Source organism: Tachypleus tridentatus, chromosome 13, assembly GCF_004210375.1.
Source record: "Tachypleus tridentatus isolate NWPU-2018 chromosome 13, ASM421037v1, whole genome shotgun sequence".
In the NCBI taxonomy this organism is placed as follows: domain Eukaryota; kingdom Metazoa; phylum Arthropoda; class Merostomata; order Xiphosura; family Limulidae; genus Tachypleus; species Tachypleus tridentatus.
Window position 1 is genome coordinate 46743994 of NC_134837.1, and position 16625 is coordinate 46760618.

The 16625-nt window shown below is 30.3% G+C and overlaps 1 protein-coding gene across 3 annotated transcripts in view; it reads right to left on the reverse strand.

Moving 5' to 3' along the window:
- Positions 1-2073: 2073 nt before the first annotated feature.
- LOC143238664 (serine/threonine-protein kinase minibrain-like) overlaps positions 2074-16625 on the reverse strand; it is a 73259-nt gene continuing 58707 nt past the window's right edge. For 2 of the 3 annotated variants that reach the window (XM_076479083.1, XM_076479084.1), the window contains 3 exons: positions 10192-10332; positions 7818-8399; positions 2075-7479 (listed from right to left, as the gene is read on the reverse strand). In XM_076479083.1, coding sequence (XP_076335198.1) covers positions 8025-8399; positions 10192-10332 — 516 coding nt within the window. In that variant the 3' untranslated portion in view covers positions 2075-7479; positions 7818-8024. Of the gene's footprint in view, positions 7480-7817; positions 8400-10191; positions 10333-16625 lie in introns of all 3 variants that reach the window. The other variant, XM_076479082.1, reaches the window with a different exon arrangement.

The following is a 16625-nucleotide window of genomic DNA, read 5'->3' on the forward strand; positions in this document are numbered from 1 at the left end:
CCAATGTAATTACATAAATTATGCACTTCCAACAAAAATTTGTGCATTTTGGATAATATCAGCATGATATTAAAGGATGTGATAACAGAACCTCATAGGGAAATATAGTACAAAAGTATTTACAACGCCTGATATTAAAAAAATATAATATCTTGAATCTGTTTTTGTTTTAATATGTACCGCTCGTAAAGGTGAAGCGATTTAAGAGTTGTTCTTATTTCACTAATATTAAAAGTCCCCTAGTGGCATAGTGGTATGTCTACGGACTTATAATGCTAAATAAAATCTGGATTTCGATGCCCTTGGTGGGAAGGGTACAGACAGCCCATTGTGTAGCTTTGTACTTAGTTATAAACAAAAAACAAATGTTAAATAATGGAAAATATACCTTTCGAGTCATGGTTTACCAACAATTCTGGGGAAGAGATTAGCTTTATATTTTTTTCACTTCTGGTATCCAATACAAACAATGTCACTAGTATTAGGATTAACTAACGAAATAATGTTAAATAATGATCTGAAGACAAACAAAGTCTACTGGTTATATTTACCTTGGCCTGGCATGGCCAGGTGGTTAAAACATTCGACTCGTAATTGGAGGGTCGTGGGTTTGAATCCCCGTCACACCAAACATGCTTGCCCTTTCAGCCATGGGGCGTTATAATCTGATAGTCAGTCCCACTATTCTTTGGTAAAAGAGTAGCCCAAGAGTTGGCGGTGAGTAGTGATGACCAGCTGCCTTCCCTATAGTCTTATCCTGCTAATTAGAAACGACTGGCGCAGATAGTCCTAGTATAGCATTGCGCGGAATTCAAAACAACGATCTACCAAAACGCATGATAAGTCTTGGATAAAGATGTGCAATTACCGAATAAATATTTCACAAATTTTGTACACAATTATGTCTAATAACCAATAAAGAAACGAAAAATGTAAGTCAAGGATTTACTTTGTTTAATCAGATCTTAGGTTTATTGGAAAAACAAATTCTCTTTGGACACGACAATATTGATATGTCAATTTGTAATTTTATGGATTTTTTAAAAATGCTTTATTAATTGTCATTAAATCAATTTTAATGGAATGCTATAAATTCTCCCCCCCCTCTAGCTTTCGGTAATATCCCAGTGTGATATTAGAATTTTCTTCTGAGTACTCAATATATCTTTACGACCAGGCAATTGAAAGTATAGTAATATTCATATATAATATAATACAAAATTAAGTTATAAAAAGTCAATGGCAAAGATATAGTATGGAAGCGCATGAAACGAAATGTACTTCTTTCCAATTGTTTCTTTATTTCGACGACATTTTCACTAATTCTTCCTTAAAAATATTATTTTAGTTCGGTACCAACACTTGAAAATCAAGCAGTTTTACATTTTAAAATAATGCTATTGTGTTGGAATCAGATTTATAATGACAAGTTTGGTAAGTTTAATTCTTAGAACTAATTCTTTTTATAAATTTTAAGTCCCGAAAATTACAAGACCAGTTTATATACCAGTTCGAGTATCTTATGCAAGCATATAATAATTTCAGTCCCTGACATATTTATTTGATATATAGAGGAACTGTTAACTATTAAGTATTAGCCGGACTATATTGCTCTTCTGTTGTACATTTCGATGTATTTTATATCGTTTCCAACACGTGTCAACTTCAATTTATGCTTTAAAATAAATCTTAGTAAATATACAGCGTTTCTGAGCGATACGATAAAGGTGTCAATTCGTTAATTTTCTCCAAAATGTTTTCTGTTCAAAGTACTAGTATCAAAATGTTTATAAGCGATAGAGTTCTGCCAAAAATAGTGACAATTTTTTTATTAATTGTTTAATGTAGTTTAACAAATACTACTTACAATATACAAAACACACTGTGAGGTTTTCTAAACTAATTCAAAATTTCAAACTGTTTTACATTTTCCTAGTGGCTGAATTTGTATTCGATTATTAAATTAAAGTGTTTTGTGATTCTTACTCAACATTAACTTTCAGTTGTGTCATTGTTTTAAAGATGTAATGGTATAGATTAGTCCAATACACACTATTATCTTTCGAATTTTATTACATAATTTTACATATTCACAACATCTAAACATTTTACAGCTTTGTCCTAATCTTCTATATTTATCATTACTGTCTCAGAACTATTAAATAACTTCAACTTATACATTTTTACAACAAATATTTTAATCCAGTGAATCTAGATTTAAATTAATGAAACAAAATATATAAAACATATGATATAGTTCTTCTAACTTGTTACACTTATATAGTTATATATACAATTGCTATATATACAATGATGCATTGGATTCATGCATACTAATTCTGATAGAATGCCAATATAATGTATCCAATCAAACTAGAAATTATAAAATGTCACATAGTTTTTACAACATTTTGAAAAAAACATAACAAAAACCTACAATATATATATGTACACGTACGTAAAACAAATTCATTTCGTAAAAACTAGAATAAAAAAGTACAAAAAATTCATTTTTAATATCTTTATTGTGAGTTATTACCGGGACAAACATGTTATATCATATAAAATGTAAAATAAACTATTTTTGTGTAATGTATTTACAATTTTGAGTAAAAAAAAAAAGAACATGAAGTTATTCAGACACTTAGTCTCATTTTCCCTAATTTGTTATTAAAACCAGTAGAATAAAGATATGGAAGATAGCTAGTAAGTAAGGAAATTGTGGTTAGTTCTTTACCTATTCTAACAAAACTTTGTAATGAACACACACACAGACACACACACACGTATATATACTTCCGTTCTTATATTATAAATTATGAAAACACCTATATTTGTGATGTACTCACACACGAAATAGCACGGGGTACGCTCAATGAGCCGAATAGCCAAGGTCAATTAATAACAGATTACCATATTCATAACACCAAACTATGGTAATTATTGTATAACTACAAATGTACTAGCATTTCTTTAAACAAGATTCAGTAGTTTATTATATAAGTTCTAGAATAGTCTTTTTAATTGTCTCTTGTAGTCTGCATTTCTTTATAATGTATTAATTAAAACAAATAGAGTACATTTTGTTTAATAAAGTGCAAAAATCAATGTTGAACACATTTCTGTATTTACCTGTGGCAATCATACTTCTACCCGCGTCACTAACTTTTTTTACATAACCTAAGAATCATATGAACCATTTAACCTCAAAATGTTTCATTTATCAAGTTTCCTTATTGTGCTTAGAGAAGCCGTATAATGTCTCTATAGACAGTGTATATATATTTAATATTTAAGGAACGCTACATATTGAAATGCCTGATCCAGATCTACAATGACAAGCTTTCATTAGCATATCGTATGTGTACTCAACAATTTTCTACGCAATCAAATAACTCATAAATAACGGGTATTTGGATAAATTATACAGTTTAAATATACTCAACAAAGGCACTCGTCCGTGTTACGTTTAGTTAGACTGTTTTTGTTTCTTTTCAAAGCAATATTTAACAAAACATTATAGCGTGTTCTTTCTATAATTTTTTTATTTCAATCTTTTTTTATTGTAATGGTTTATATTAATTTACAATGCTTATATAATACAACTTTCCAATCTGTAATCACATGTATGTAGTATTACATGGATGTTCTTGATTTCTAATCGCCAGAATTTTACACATTACCTAATGTTTTCGACTAATGTTGATGATACATTGATAACTTCTCCACGACAATTTGCAATTTCCTTGTTTCACGCTACTTTCTATTTTATTTGAGGTTATACACTACAATTTGTAAACGAATCCTGCCTTTTTATTAATAAAGATACCTGTACATAAAATGTGTTTGTAAATCTATACAGCCACTTAAGCAAATGATAAATGATATGTTGTATAAAATATGGTGCTATATATTTTACTTTATTAATGATTACCGACATTAATTGTAAGGCCAAGCACCCTTCAAGTATGCTTTTTGTCCACTATTATAATGGATAATTAAGTGGAATATTTATTTCTAGGGAGTTAAGGTTAACGCGACTATTTGACATTAGTATGAAGCAAAATGTTTCAAAGTGGAGTCACAGACACCCAAAGACACTTTAAAACCAGTATTTGCTCTCTTTACTTGTGCTATTTCCAACAACATATTAGCGGTTAACTGATACATAGTAAACAGTACCACCGTAAGACTATTAAATTCATTGGTAACTAATAATTGAAACATTATTTTCCTAACATTGAAATATAACAACTCAAAACAATACATTAGAGGTAGCAATGCTTTGTCATTTATACATTAGGTATAATCAAATTAAGAGAAATAATACGCAGTGAATTCCTAACTTTGAGTTCAAATAATACTTGAGTCATTGAGGTAAAAGTTATGAACGTATAACAAATGTAAGTATATTGTATTTTACGTCAGAATATTATTATTTGGTATTTATTCAAATTTAAAATACTATTATTGTAGTTTTTTGCAGGTTTTAAAATAAGTTTTAGGAAAATATGAATGTTTCATATGCGTTTTAACTGCCCCAAAAGTTCAGTTGTGTTTTACAATGCATCAAGAAACCAGTTTAAGTGAACATTATGTAATATTGATTGATAATTGAAGCTTAGTTTAAAGGAATTTAAATCATATGCTTTATCTGGCTCTACTAATTTGAAACCTAGCTTGAATCAAAACTTTTTATCAACTTAACTGAAAAGGAAATAAAGGTTGGCCTATTTTGTCGTTCTAGTTTTTGACAAAAACCACTTTTCAGATACACAGGCTTGATTTTCTCATAATTGTCGTGTTCGTGTAATTGAAGATAAATAAAAATATAGGACCTTCTCTGAGAAATTGAAACATATGTGCCAAAAATTAATACGGCCAATGACTAACATAAAAAAATAGCTTTAGCTATGTAGTTCTTTGTTAAATTAGTAAGAACTTTCTTGTAGATATAACAAGAGACTCAGGTAACTGCTACAATAATGTTTCATACATGTTATTAATTTCTTCTTCGCTAAAATGGAAGAAGAACATAAATAAGAAGCCAGAAGAAGTACAACATTATATTACAATAGAATAGCGAGCATCTAAGTCATTTCATATTATAATGATTTTAACAGAACTTAGCCTATTGTTAGTCACATGAGGTATCATGTATGAAGCTGCAAAGCACTACAATACACAGCGCATATCTTCAGATTTACAACCGGGTTTCGATACCTGTGGTGGGCAGGTTACAGATAGCTCATTGTGTAGCCTTGTGCTTAATAAAAGAAAAGGTTCAAAAACTAATTTCTTCTTCAAATAGATAATGATAAAATAAATCGTAACGTAATTAATGTATAAACCTGCAACTAACAACAACAACAGAACTCTAGACAATCGAAGTTCAAACATCCTCGGGAGAGCCTTTTAAACTTAATGGAGTATCTTATACAGTACTTAGTTCACTACCATGTCGGCACCTTTTCTTTAATAAAACAAAACACAATCGGATATCATTAAACAAACGATTGTGGTACCAAAATACAAATATCTGTAATGCATTACAAAACTCATTCAGTGCTTGAAGCTATTCATTATGCATCAGTTAATGTAAACGTAAAAACATTGCCTTAGAAGTCCTGTAAAAATATAAATCAACTACAAATAACAAAATTTTATAAATTTACTAGAAAAAATCATTTCGAAAACGACGATTATTTCTCGAGGAAAGGAACAATGCGAATTACTAAACCTGTTATAACAACTAGTATCTAAATATTTCTAAAAGATTACTCTCTCGAAAAAACACTTTGTACTCTTTCTCAAAATTGGAACACAAATAATTAGTCAAAAAATGTAAATAGCTACCAAACGTTACTTAAAGTGTTAATGAGCTATTCTTGTTATAATACTTCATTCATAATAGCTTCAAAAACGACTTTACTTGAAAACAAGAAACGCCTTTAAAATGTGAATATTTTATTACTTAAAAATTCACTCATCACAGAACTGCAACGATATGTATAATACACAAGCATGTTATAAACAGAAAAAAAGAATCCGTGTAAAGTAAACATAAAGTGAAGTAAATGTATTGTTATTTACAAAGATTTATACAGAGAAATAAAACATATGTTACATTACCTGTATATAAATTTTTATACATCGCCGGTGATGAAATTTTTATCTGGTACGAAACGTCCGAAGAACAAATATGTGACTATAACTATTGTGTTCCTGTTTTCGGTTAACTTTGAATTTTTCTAAATGATTCTGTACACTGGAGTTATATTCCAAACATAACAAATATTCTAAACCTAACATGATACTTTGAATGAAACACAAAAACTAATGAAACCAGTAGGACTTACTGTTGTTTCTCCAGATAATTATTTCGTGCTGTACAAAAAGTATTATAAAATACTTTTGTTCAAGTACGCAAACGTTTTCGGCCATTTTTACAGAATTCGTTATCTATGTGTAAATTCATCACTTTATGATATAAGATCTGTGTTTATGGTTCAACGAAATATATTATTTTTTGGGCCGGAATTGTAAGGACTCGATAAATTGTACTCTACTGAAAGTATTTTAGCATAATAAAGGCCTTTCAAGCGTCTTAAATATTTGATACATTCATCTTGACGTTACTTGTGACGATGATACTAAAACTGTTATTTGAGGAAAGAAGCCACTCAAAGAGACACTAATAATGATAGAAAAATGTAAGATGATTATGGTTAATTATCTGTATTTCGTACTATTGCATGTATGCAGTAGCTTCAAAGAACATAAGGTTTATATTGGGTTCTTAAATAGGCCAAGAATATAAATAAGTAATTTCTAATATAAATAATTAAAAAAAAAAGGTTTGGACGAGAACATGGACACACATCACACAAACATATACATGTCCTTTTACACAATATAAGGCATCTATGGTGTAGTAAGTAGCGGCCTGAGTTAACATTGTTCTCTGCCATATATCTCCTTCAGTAATGGCAAATTTGTTGACTCAGTCATTGTTACGTATAGTTCGTAGCCTAGGTCAGTGGAACAACAATAGGTGACCAATAAAAGATACAAATACAAAAGATCACTACTATTGTCACCTATCCCACAGCTCCAGACACCACTACATCTTAATCCAACTTTTTAAATCATTTTTCTCAAAACAACGCCACCCTTCCTTTTCAATACCCATGGAACCAAACTGTCAAACTCAGTCAATACATATATAAAGGTTGTATATGAAATATTTAGCAGAATCGATAGTAACGCAAATGTGAATTAATTCAATTCCACAATAATTTACTCTTCATACTTAGTTTTATTAATATTTGCAAACCTTGTTTCGGGGAGCACATGGAGCTAATATATAAAAAAGACCAGTGTTCTCTTGTTGTTGAGGCGATGTCATAATAACAAAAGGCACTTCAATAAGACTTTGTCGGGCTAGATCCATATTGTAATATAATGAAATTTGTTGCTCTGTAATAGATGATAAGAATAAAATAATTGAAATGTGTCTAAAATCTACATTATTTTCTCTAGTATGGGTACTTCAAATTGTATATCCAAATCTATGGCTATCGGGTAACTTATTTATTAACACAAGTAAAATAATAGTTCAATTACCTGAATTAGAATTTTGTAAAACAAATTAATATTGAAGATGAGTTAAAAACACGTTATTGATATATTTTATGTAAACGTTAGTTCTGAAACAGTTTAATATAACATTCAGCATAAGCACGTTTGAAAGTACAAACCACCAACAACAATATTCTCGAGATAAATACAGTTGAAAGAAATTAGTAATACTTTACCTTAGCTCCATCAGCTCATCGTGTCGTTGGTTCCAAATAATCGAACTTTAACCTCGTCATCTGTTATCTCCACTTCTGCAACTTTGTAATCTGAACCACCGTTTAGCTGGCACTGTGGGAACATAGAGTTTCCTTCACTTTCGTTCACTTGAAGGAGTATGTTAACACTGGCAGGAAGCGAGGCACGTTGATGTTTCTAGTAAAAAGTCACACTTCTAATTTCCTCGTCTTAACATGTCCTACAAGTGGCAGATGAGTCTTGCTTGGGCTATCAGGGCTAGATTCTGATTCATCGCCCCCTCCTGGACCAGCTCCTGGACTGCAAACAATACCTTGCTCAGTAGGTGGACTGTGAGCTGTGTTTGTGCTCTCGTCTGAGGTACGCCTGAAGAAACTGTGTTGTAGACAATTATAGGGAACAACACGAGTTTTGGGGTCAAAATCTAACATCCTTATTATCATATCTCTGAACTTCAGATAATCGGAAACACTGTGTCCAGGTTCACCTTGTCTTCTTCCACTTGGTCCTCCCGACTCAATGCCCAAAATATCTTGAATACGACGCGATCCTGGAGATTTGTACTAGTGAAACAAAAATAATGATCTGGACTGGAGATAACATTTTCCAGTAGCGAAAACAACAACAACAAAAAAAAAAAAACTGGTATGAACCACTTAAATGAAAATCCAAGAATTTTCGAATAAACAAAAGCAAATTGCCATATCTGTTTCATAACATTAAACGGATTTTGTAAAGGATTAACAGCAGTACCAATATAAGGAAAATTATAATTATTTTAGTTTCAAATGGAAATATTTTAAAAGCTTCCAAAGCGTGAATTACAATATAAAGATATAACAAAATTCAATATTTTATAAAGCAAGCTACGTGGACGAGTGAAAATGTCTCCGAAAATTTATGTTATTTTTTATTTGTTTTTACCGAAACATTTCGCAGGAAAGGAACTTGATTTAATTAGATAATAATTTAGTTATATCCGTACAAATAAATATTTTGGAGGAATGATTTTTTTTATACGTACATGCACTTCGTTAACATATATGTGACTTTAAATGTATCACAATATATAAAACAATCCGAATTGTGTATAATTATTAAGTTTATAATACCTTCATTGTTTAACTTTCTTTAAATGAAAATAATATATAATTTCTATAAAACACGTATTTTATACAAAATGTTGAGAAATTGATCAAAATGTTTGTTTTTGTTTGAATGAAAAGCTATTCAGTGAGCCGTCTGTGCTTTACCCCTCGTAGGGATCGGACTCTGAAATTTTAGAGTTATAAATCCCCAAGCTTATCGATATGCCACAGATATGAAAACCAAAATAGAAGGAATACAATTAATCTATTATAATACTACTCAGTTTTTGTCTGTCCTAAAAATGCGTCCGTAATCTATTGCCTAAAGGCGCATACATGTACACCTCATTTCTGAGGATGTGAACAAAGAACATATGTAAATATACTATGGTGTACATTTTGTACAACATCTTACTAAAACTTATTAAAGTTTTCAAAATGTTTGGTTTGAATTTCGTGCAAAGCTACTCGAGGGTTTCAGAAAATAGTTCCCATCCGGATTTTTGTCGAAGAGCTTGCGAGATTTTGGAGCTTGATCTAAAATATGTTTAGGAGGCATCCAGAGAACTTCGACTATCTTGCACATCTGGTCTACCTTTAAATTACAAAGACAAAACATTGCTTATAACCCTCTTAACATGTTATTAAGCACATTAAGCTATTCGAGGGCTATCTACGCTAGCCGTCCCTAATTTAGCAACGTAAGACTAGAGAGAAGGCAACTAGTCATTACCACCCACCGCTCACTCTTGGGCTACAATTTTACCAACAAGCAGTGGGATTGACTGTTACATTATAAGAACGATCATGTTTGATGTGACGGGGATTCGAACCCGCGACCATTTTCAAAAAGGTCTAATGTTAGGTCTTAGAGTAACATTATATGTTTCTTGATAGTTTTAAGTATGGTAAAGTTTATCTCTAACAAAACTAAATAAAAAAATGCACAAATTACACGTTAATGTATCTTTTTGTTTCGAATATAAGCCGTACATAAAGAACAAACTAGCTTCAAGTTAAAACAAATTGACTTATAGATTTTGGTGTCTTCTATTACAATTCCTTTGTACTGTTCTAGACATTCTGTATTTAAAGACGTACTGTTCACAGTAAAGATACCAATTTTACCATAAATATTTTGTGGGTCTCGGCTAGTATTATAATATCACAAACTTAAAATATAAACATTCGCTAGAGTCCTAGTACCAGTTCGTATGCTACACTCTAACTGCATTAATAAGTGTTCGTGTGAAGATAGAAATCCTACTTTTTTTCCATCTTTAGACGGTTTCAGAAAATAGTTCCCATCCGGATTTTTATCGAAGAACTTGCGAGATTTCGGAGCTTGATCTAAAATATGTTTAGGAGGCATCCCAAGAACTTCGACTATCTTGCACATCTGGTCTACCTTTAAATAACAAAGACAAAACATTACTTATAACCCTCTTAACATGTTATTAAGCACGTACGTAACATGTAAACAAACTTAAGTGTTTCTGAAAAACGTCCCCAAAAACCGATGTTCTTCACTAGACTTGAACAAAAAGGTTTTAGCAAAAGTCCTGCAAATTGAGCGAAAATGTTAAACAGTGGTGTGAATTTGTGTTTTCTTTCAGTAAAGCCACATCTGGCTATCTGCGGAGCCCACCGAGGGGTATCGAACCTCTGATTTTAGCGTACTAAATCTGTAGACTTACCGCTGTACCAGCGAAGGACGTTGAATAATGGAAACGAAGCAGCCAATATCTTAACACACTTTTATTAACAGAAAATATAAATCAAACTGGGATAAAGCTTTCGTTATTGTTGTGTTCAATATTCACAAGTAATGAAGTCCTAATCTTGTTACAGAATGGGAGTTGATATTTGTAAAACACAATATACTAAACTTATTGCAAGATCTGTAGTTAATATACGTAGAATTAAAAATCGCTGTAAATTTTAATTATGTGGGAATTAATGAGCGATGACCTACGCGAAACGTTGTTTACTAGCTAATTTAAAATGGTGTCAAGTTTTACAATTGGAAAACCTATAAATCCATTCGTAAAGGCGTAAAACTATCTTGGAATGTGTGTTACAAAAGACTAAGTAACGCTATCTTATATTTCAGTCAAAAACATGAACATAAAAAATATTTTCAATAATGTTCTCTTTGGTACCAAACTTTTGCACAAATGAGAGAAGTCAACAGATCGCCTTTCTATTCGTGTTTTGTTATTCAACACTAAATCTTTACTAAACTCACAAATTTCATTTTTAAAAAAATTGTGGGATCCTAAAACGACTTCCTTATTCCAATTTTTTGCTTTTACTGTTTATCCAGTACGAAACTGTTCTTAATAAAAAATTAAGCTTACATGATTGTTATGTAACATGAGGGTGTATTTTAAGCAGTTATGGATCATGCTATTAACACTATTTTGGATGCTTATTTTATTTCCAGTTCCATTCAGTAATACTTTGTGTGTGCTTAATGTTGAAACTTAACAGAATAATATACATAAATACAATCACGGTTATTTCGTGTTTATGTCAATATAAAGCTTTTAAATACAGTATTTTAAATAGCTTTCACTTTTTCCTAGCTCTGTGGATGGTTTAAACTGATACGGTTGCATGCTTATTATTTAAGCAACATCACTCCATTTATTTTATTATTGTTAAGCAAAAAGTTATCCAAAGAGCGATCCGTGCTTTGCCCACCACTGGTGTGGAAACGTGGTTTCCAGCAGTATAAATCCGCAGACATACCACCATGCCACTAGATGACTGATCATAGTTAACACTAAATTTATAAATTTGTGTTAATTTTTATCGTAAATTTGCAATAGCTAATGAAATTAATATATTAAAAAATAATATAATAAGGTTATTCACCAAAAAAAAATGCATATCAAGGTTTTAGTTGAAGCAGGACAAATTATAAATTAATAATATTTAGTGATATATTCGCATGACAAAAATAAGAGACAATTGTTATCGAAAACACTGAAGAAATTAATACATACGTTTTAGGCTTAAGTTGTACAATATAATTTATACAAAGATAAAAACAATCGGACCATAAACAAATTTGAAATATAATACGTTCACTTTGATCTAACAAATTTTATAATGACTACTAAAATATGTGTGACAAATTTTCTAAGAAAAAAAAAGACCAGCGTTAGAATCAAAAGTAGATTTATAAATATTAACATTTTAGCTTTCGCTTTAGTCACAAGTTCACAAATCCTTAATTTCTTTTAGATGTGTTAAATAGAATTGTCTTGACGAAAAATAAACCCAAAATTTCCATATTAATAAATCAGTTATTCCTTTCCTTGTTTACAAATATACACTGATTTACCCTTTATTAAGACTGCCACTTTATGTCAGGCTGGTTAACCTTCAGTAGCGATAATAATTTGAACTCGCTATGTCTTGTTCAACATACATAACAAAATATGGGTTGCGAATTATTTGCAAATGCCAATAGATATTACTTTGGCGAGCGCAGTTTTGAAGTTGATCTCCAAACTGTAACATTTGGACTGAGATATCAAAATTAAGTAAGCCAAAAAACCTGACCAAGATCATTGTCATATTACTCAAGCCAAATCTATACAATAAGAGTAAAATGGATTAATGATTCTTGATGACGAGAAACCCACATGAAATAAAAATATATTTCAGAACAACGTTTTCACCTTCCTAATTCATCTTTAGGCTAAGACCAATGGATTGTTGATTATTTTGTTAGAAATGTTCTTTTCTGTTAAAGTGGGAATGCGGAATTGTGAGATGAATATGATTGAAAATAGCATTTATGCATACTAAGGATATTATTAATCTTTCTGCAAAATAAGATTAGATAATTCCTCTCAGGATAATAACTGTAGCATCTTGAGCAACATAAAATGTCTATTGCAGTTATCATATTTTTATTTTATCGTCAGTACAGAAAAATGTAATATTTTATAGACTATTCCAGCTTTACATTGTGCACTGTTTACACTCTAAGCAGCAGTGAATTTGTCTGATACTGTGTGCATTTGAAGTAAGTGTTTTTTAAATTTGTTGATGGATGTCTTATGTCATTTTTATAACGATTTTTAAAGGTCACAGTTTTGTTTTTCCTAGTGCCCAAAGTGTTACCTAATAGTTTCTACTGTTCCCAGACTCTGATGGCAAATAATTTTGAAGAGCCAGTCACAAAATAATCTGTTCTACTAGAAATCGAAGAGACAATTCCTCTTGAAGATTGTGTGGATATTCACCAAGATATAATGAATTTAGTTGACACATTACACTTTCTAGTTCACCCTCAGAAAGAAGAAGACGTAAACTTTCGTGAAAGTACTCCAACATTTTTTACTTATATTATAAAATTGTTTGTTTGTTTTCTTACAGCAAAGCCACATTGGACTCTCTGCTGAGTCCACCGAGGGGAATCGAACCGCTGATTTTAGCATTGAAAATCCGAGGAGTTACAGCTGTACTAGCGAGGGACGGTTGTAAAATATATTTAATTTTATTATATTGATGAATTTTTGATAATCAGTTTTGTTTTATCATCTAATATAATTTTTATATGAAACGTGGTAAAAATATGCTAACTCCATTTCTTTTCCTAGAACACAAATAAATAAGCAAAAGGTATTTGCTGTCAATTTTTTATCCAATATATTTAAGCTTATTTTTTCAGTACGACTTACATGGCACAAGTGTAAGTTAATTAAGTAAGTAGACCTGACAGATTTTGACTTTGATAAATGAAACACATAGGAAACTGATATAAACCAAAAGTTTTTTTTTCTATACAAGATATACAAGATAACATAGCAACTGTGAACAGAATAATAAAAAGTGTTAATTTTTTAAACAAAGGGAAATTCTCATTAGTCACGCAAGTAATCAGGTCTGACATCGATCAACAGGTGAAGGTATAAGTTAAACGTTTGTTTGTTTTCAATTTCGCGCGAAGCTACTCGAGGGTTATTTGCGCTAACCGTCCCTAAATTAGCAGTGTAAGACTAGAGGAAAGACAGCTAGTCATTACCATCCACTGCCAACTCTTTGGCTACTCTTTCACCAATGAATAGTGGGATTGATTGTCACATTATAACACCCCCCACGACTGAAAGGGAGAGCACGTTTGGTGTGACGGGGATTTGAACCCGCAACCCTCAGATTACAAGTAAAGTACCTTAACTACCTGGCTATGCCGGGATTTCAAGATTTTCGAAAAACAAAACACACTATAGCATTATAAATTCAGAAGATAAATGAGTGTACTCAGTGAAAAAATCAGAATATCATAGTTCATACTTTTTAAATCCAACGTGAGGTAGTTTAGTACAAATATATTAAGTATAAATGTAGTGTAACACATCACATGAACATGAAACTTTTTGAGTACATAACTTTAGGAGAAGAATTAACATAGCAGTGACTAAGTACTACGAGATAGCCTGTACTACCAAGTGTGAAGGTACTAACAGATATGATGATGGAACTGTTTAAAAGACACTGAGTGTTAGAATAATAGTAAACCAAACATTGATGAAAAACTTAGCTGAAAAAAGGAAAGACATTAAAATACACACATATTGAGAAAGCCAGTATTAATCATGTTATGAAAGATTACTGAAAACATAGAAAAGTTGCTAAAAACATGTAAATAGTTACAATTTCCCAATAAATGAGTTATTTAGTACATCATGTGTTTTAAAAGTTGTTAATGAGCAACTATAAAAAATCATAACATAAGCTTAACTCACTAGGAATAATACGATTCAAAGAAAAACTAAAATAAATGTATCTGTATATCGTATAACTATGCAATCAGAGCTACGGTGACAGTTTAGGTACCTAACTTTTAATTAAAAAAAATTATATAGTTTAATCCAAAAATGTCGACAATTTCTTTCCATCCAAACATTGCTTTGATGAAAATGATATTTTATAAAGGTGAGATATAATGTAGAAAAAGTATGGAAAATCTTAAACACAAATTGAAAAAAAACAAAAATAGAGATACAGCTCTAACGCTACATATATATAGAATGCATTCCTCCAATTTGTGAAGTTTCTACTTTAACTGCAGTAAAAATAAAAGCTTTGATTTTATGAAAATATGTTGTTTTGGATTTCATTGTTGGACAAATTAACATAATGAAGGTGAAAAATGTTTTGATTTCACGAAAAAACCTAAGTACAAAGTTTGAAAACTCTCATTATGTATACTATGTTTAAAATAAGTAGTTACTGGCTTTAAACGAATCGTAACCAATACGTATAAAGAAATGTTCAATACAAACACAAAGAATTGTGGTATGTGCACAATGTTTTTAATGCCTGGAGAATGAATCTTGAAGAAATGTTTAAAATGGTATATTTCTGCTGTATAGAAAAGGGTAAAAAGTAGCTTTACATTTTCAATTCTGTTGAATTTAATTCAGCTTTAGATATAATAGTTATTCTAATAAAAATTAATAATAAAATAACATACATTAGTCCTAGGCTGAACATTTAAGCTATGTAGGTTTTACTTAACTTCAGATTAATAGAACTTATAAATAACTGAAATTACTTTACATAAGTATATCTGGTTTATAAAGATATCTAAAATCTACAGAAAAACATCATTATTATGAGAAATGTACTTCCTAGTTCATTTATCTTTTTTTTATATAAATACAATTTGCTGCATTAAATGTATATTTTGTTATGTATAGAGGTCCATCTTCTGAATGACATTAGATAACTAACATAATATTTTAACATAATTATGACAACTTTTTACTTTTGATATATATTTATATTAAGAGTTCAAGAAACGGAAATGAAACAAGAATCTTAAATTTCCTAAAGTGAGGTTACACAACTTATATTTCTCTACAAAATATATTTTTCTTGTGTGGTAGTTATTAAAACTTTCTTTGCACTCAACCAAAAAGCTACTTTATAGATTCATTCTTTCTTATATTTTTTATACAAATATTATAAAATGAATAGTGCAGCATTGTAATATTTAAACATTAATTCATTTATTTTTTGTTAAGTCGTTAGTTTGAATTTAATCCATAATTATACCTATACTAAGCGGTTATTATATAGCAAAATGGAATATTTCTAATTTATATTAAAAGTATTAAGATTAAAATTTTTGTATTTGAGAAATGTGATATTTTTTGTCATTTCTGAGTTATTAATAAAGAATCAAGTAGAAACGCGAATTCAAAAACATGTAGCAAAGTAATTATTAAAACGTTTACTAGTTTTAGTGTCAAAATATCTATCGGGTTTAATTTATCATATATTTACTTCAACGTGTAGAGTACTTCAGCACACACAGTTTTGGTAATAGAATGTTAATATCTGCTGGACAGAAAAAAGTGCAAAATATCTAAATTTGTTAGGTCTATACATTTGAAACATTGAAGAAAATCAGTGTTTATTTTTATTTCATCTTTTTGCTCACTTTTTTTAGTTATTCTAATTAATTTTATTTTCAATCGTGATTGCTTTCATAGTTATATTATTATTGCTTCTATGTGTGTTCTTCTTATAGCAAAGCCATATCTGCTGCGTCCAACAATAGGAATCGAACCTCTGATTTCTAACATTGTAAATCCATAGATCTACCGCTTTTCCAGCGGGCTCTATTGCTTCTTTCCAACATTTTTTTTAAGTTAATAAAACCACATTCATTCA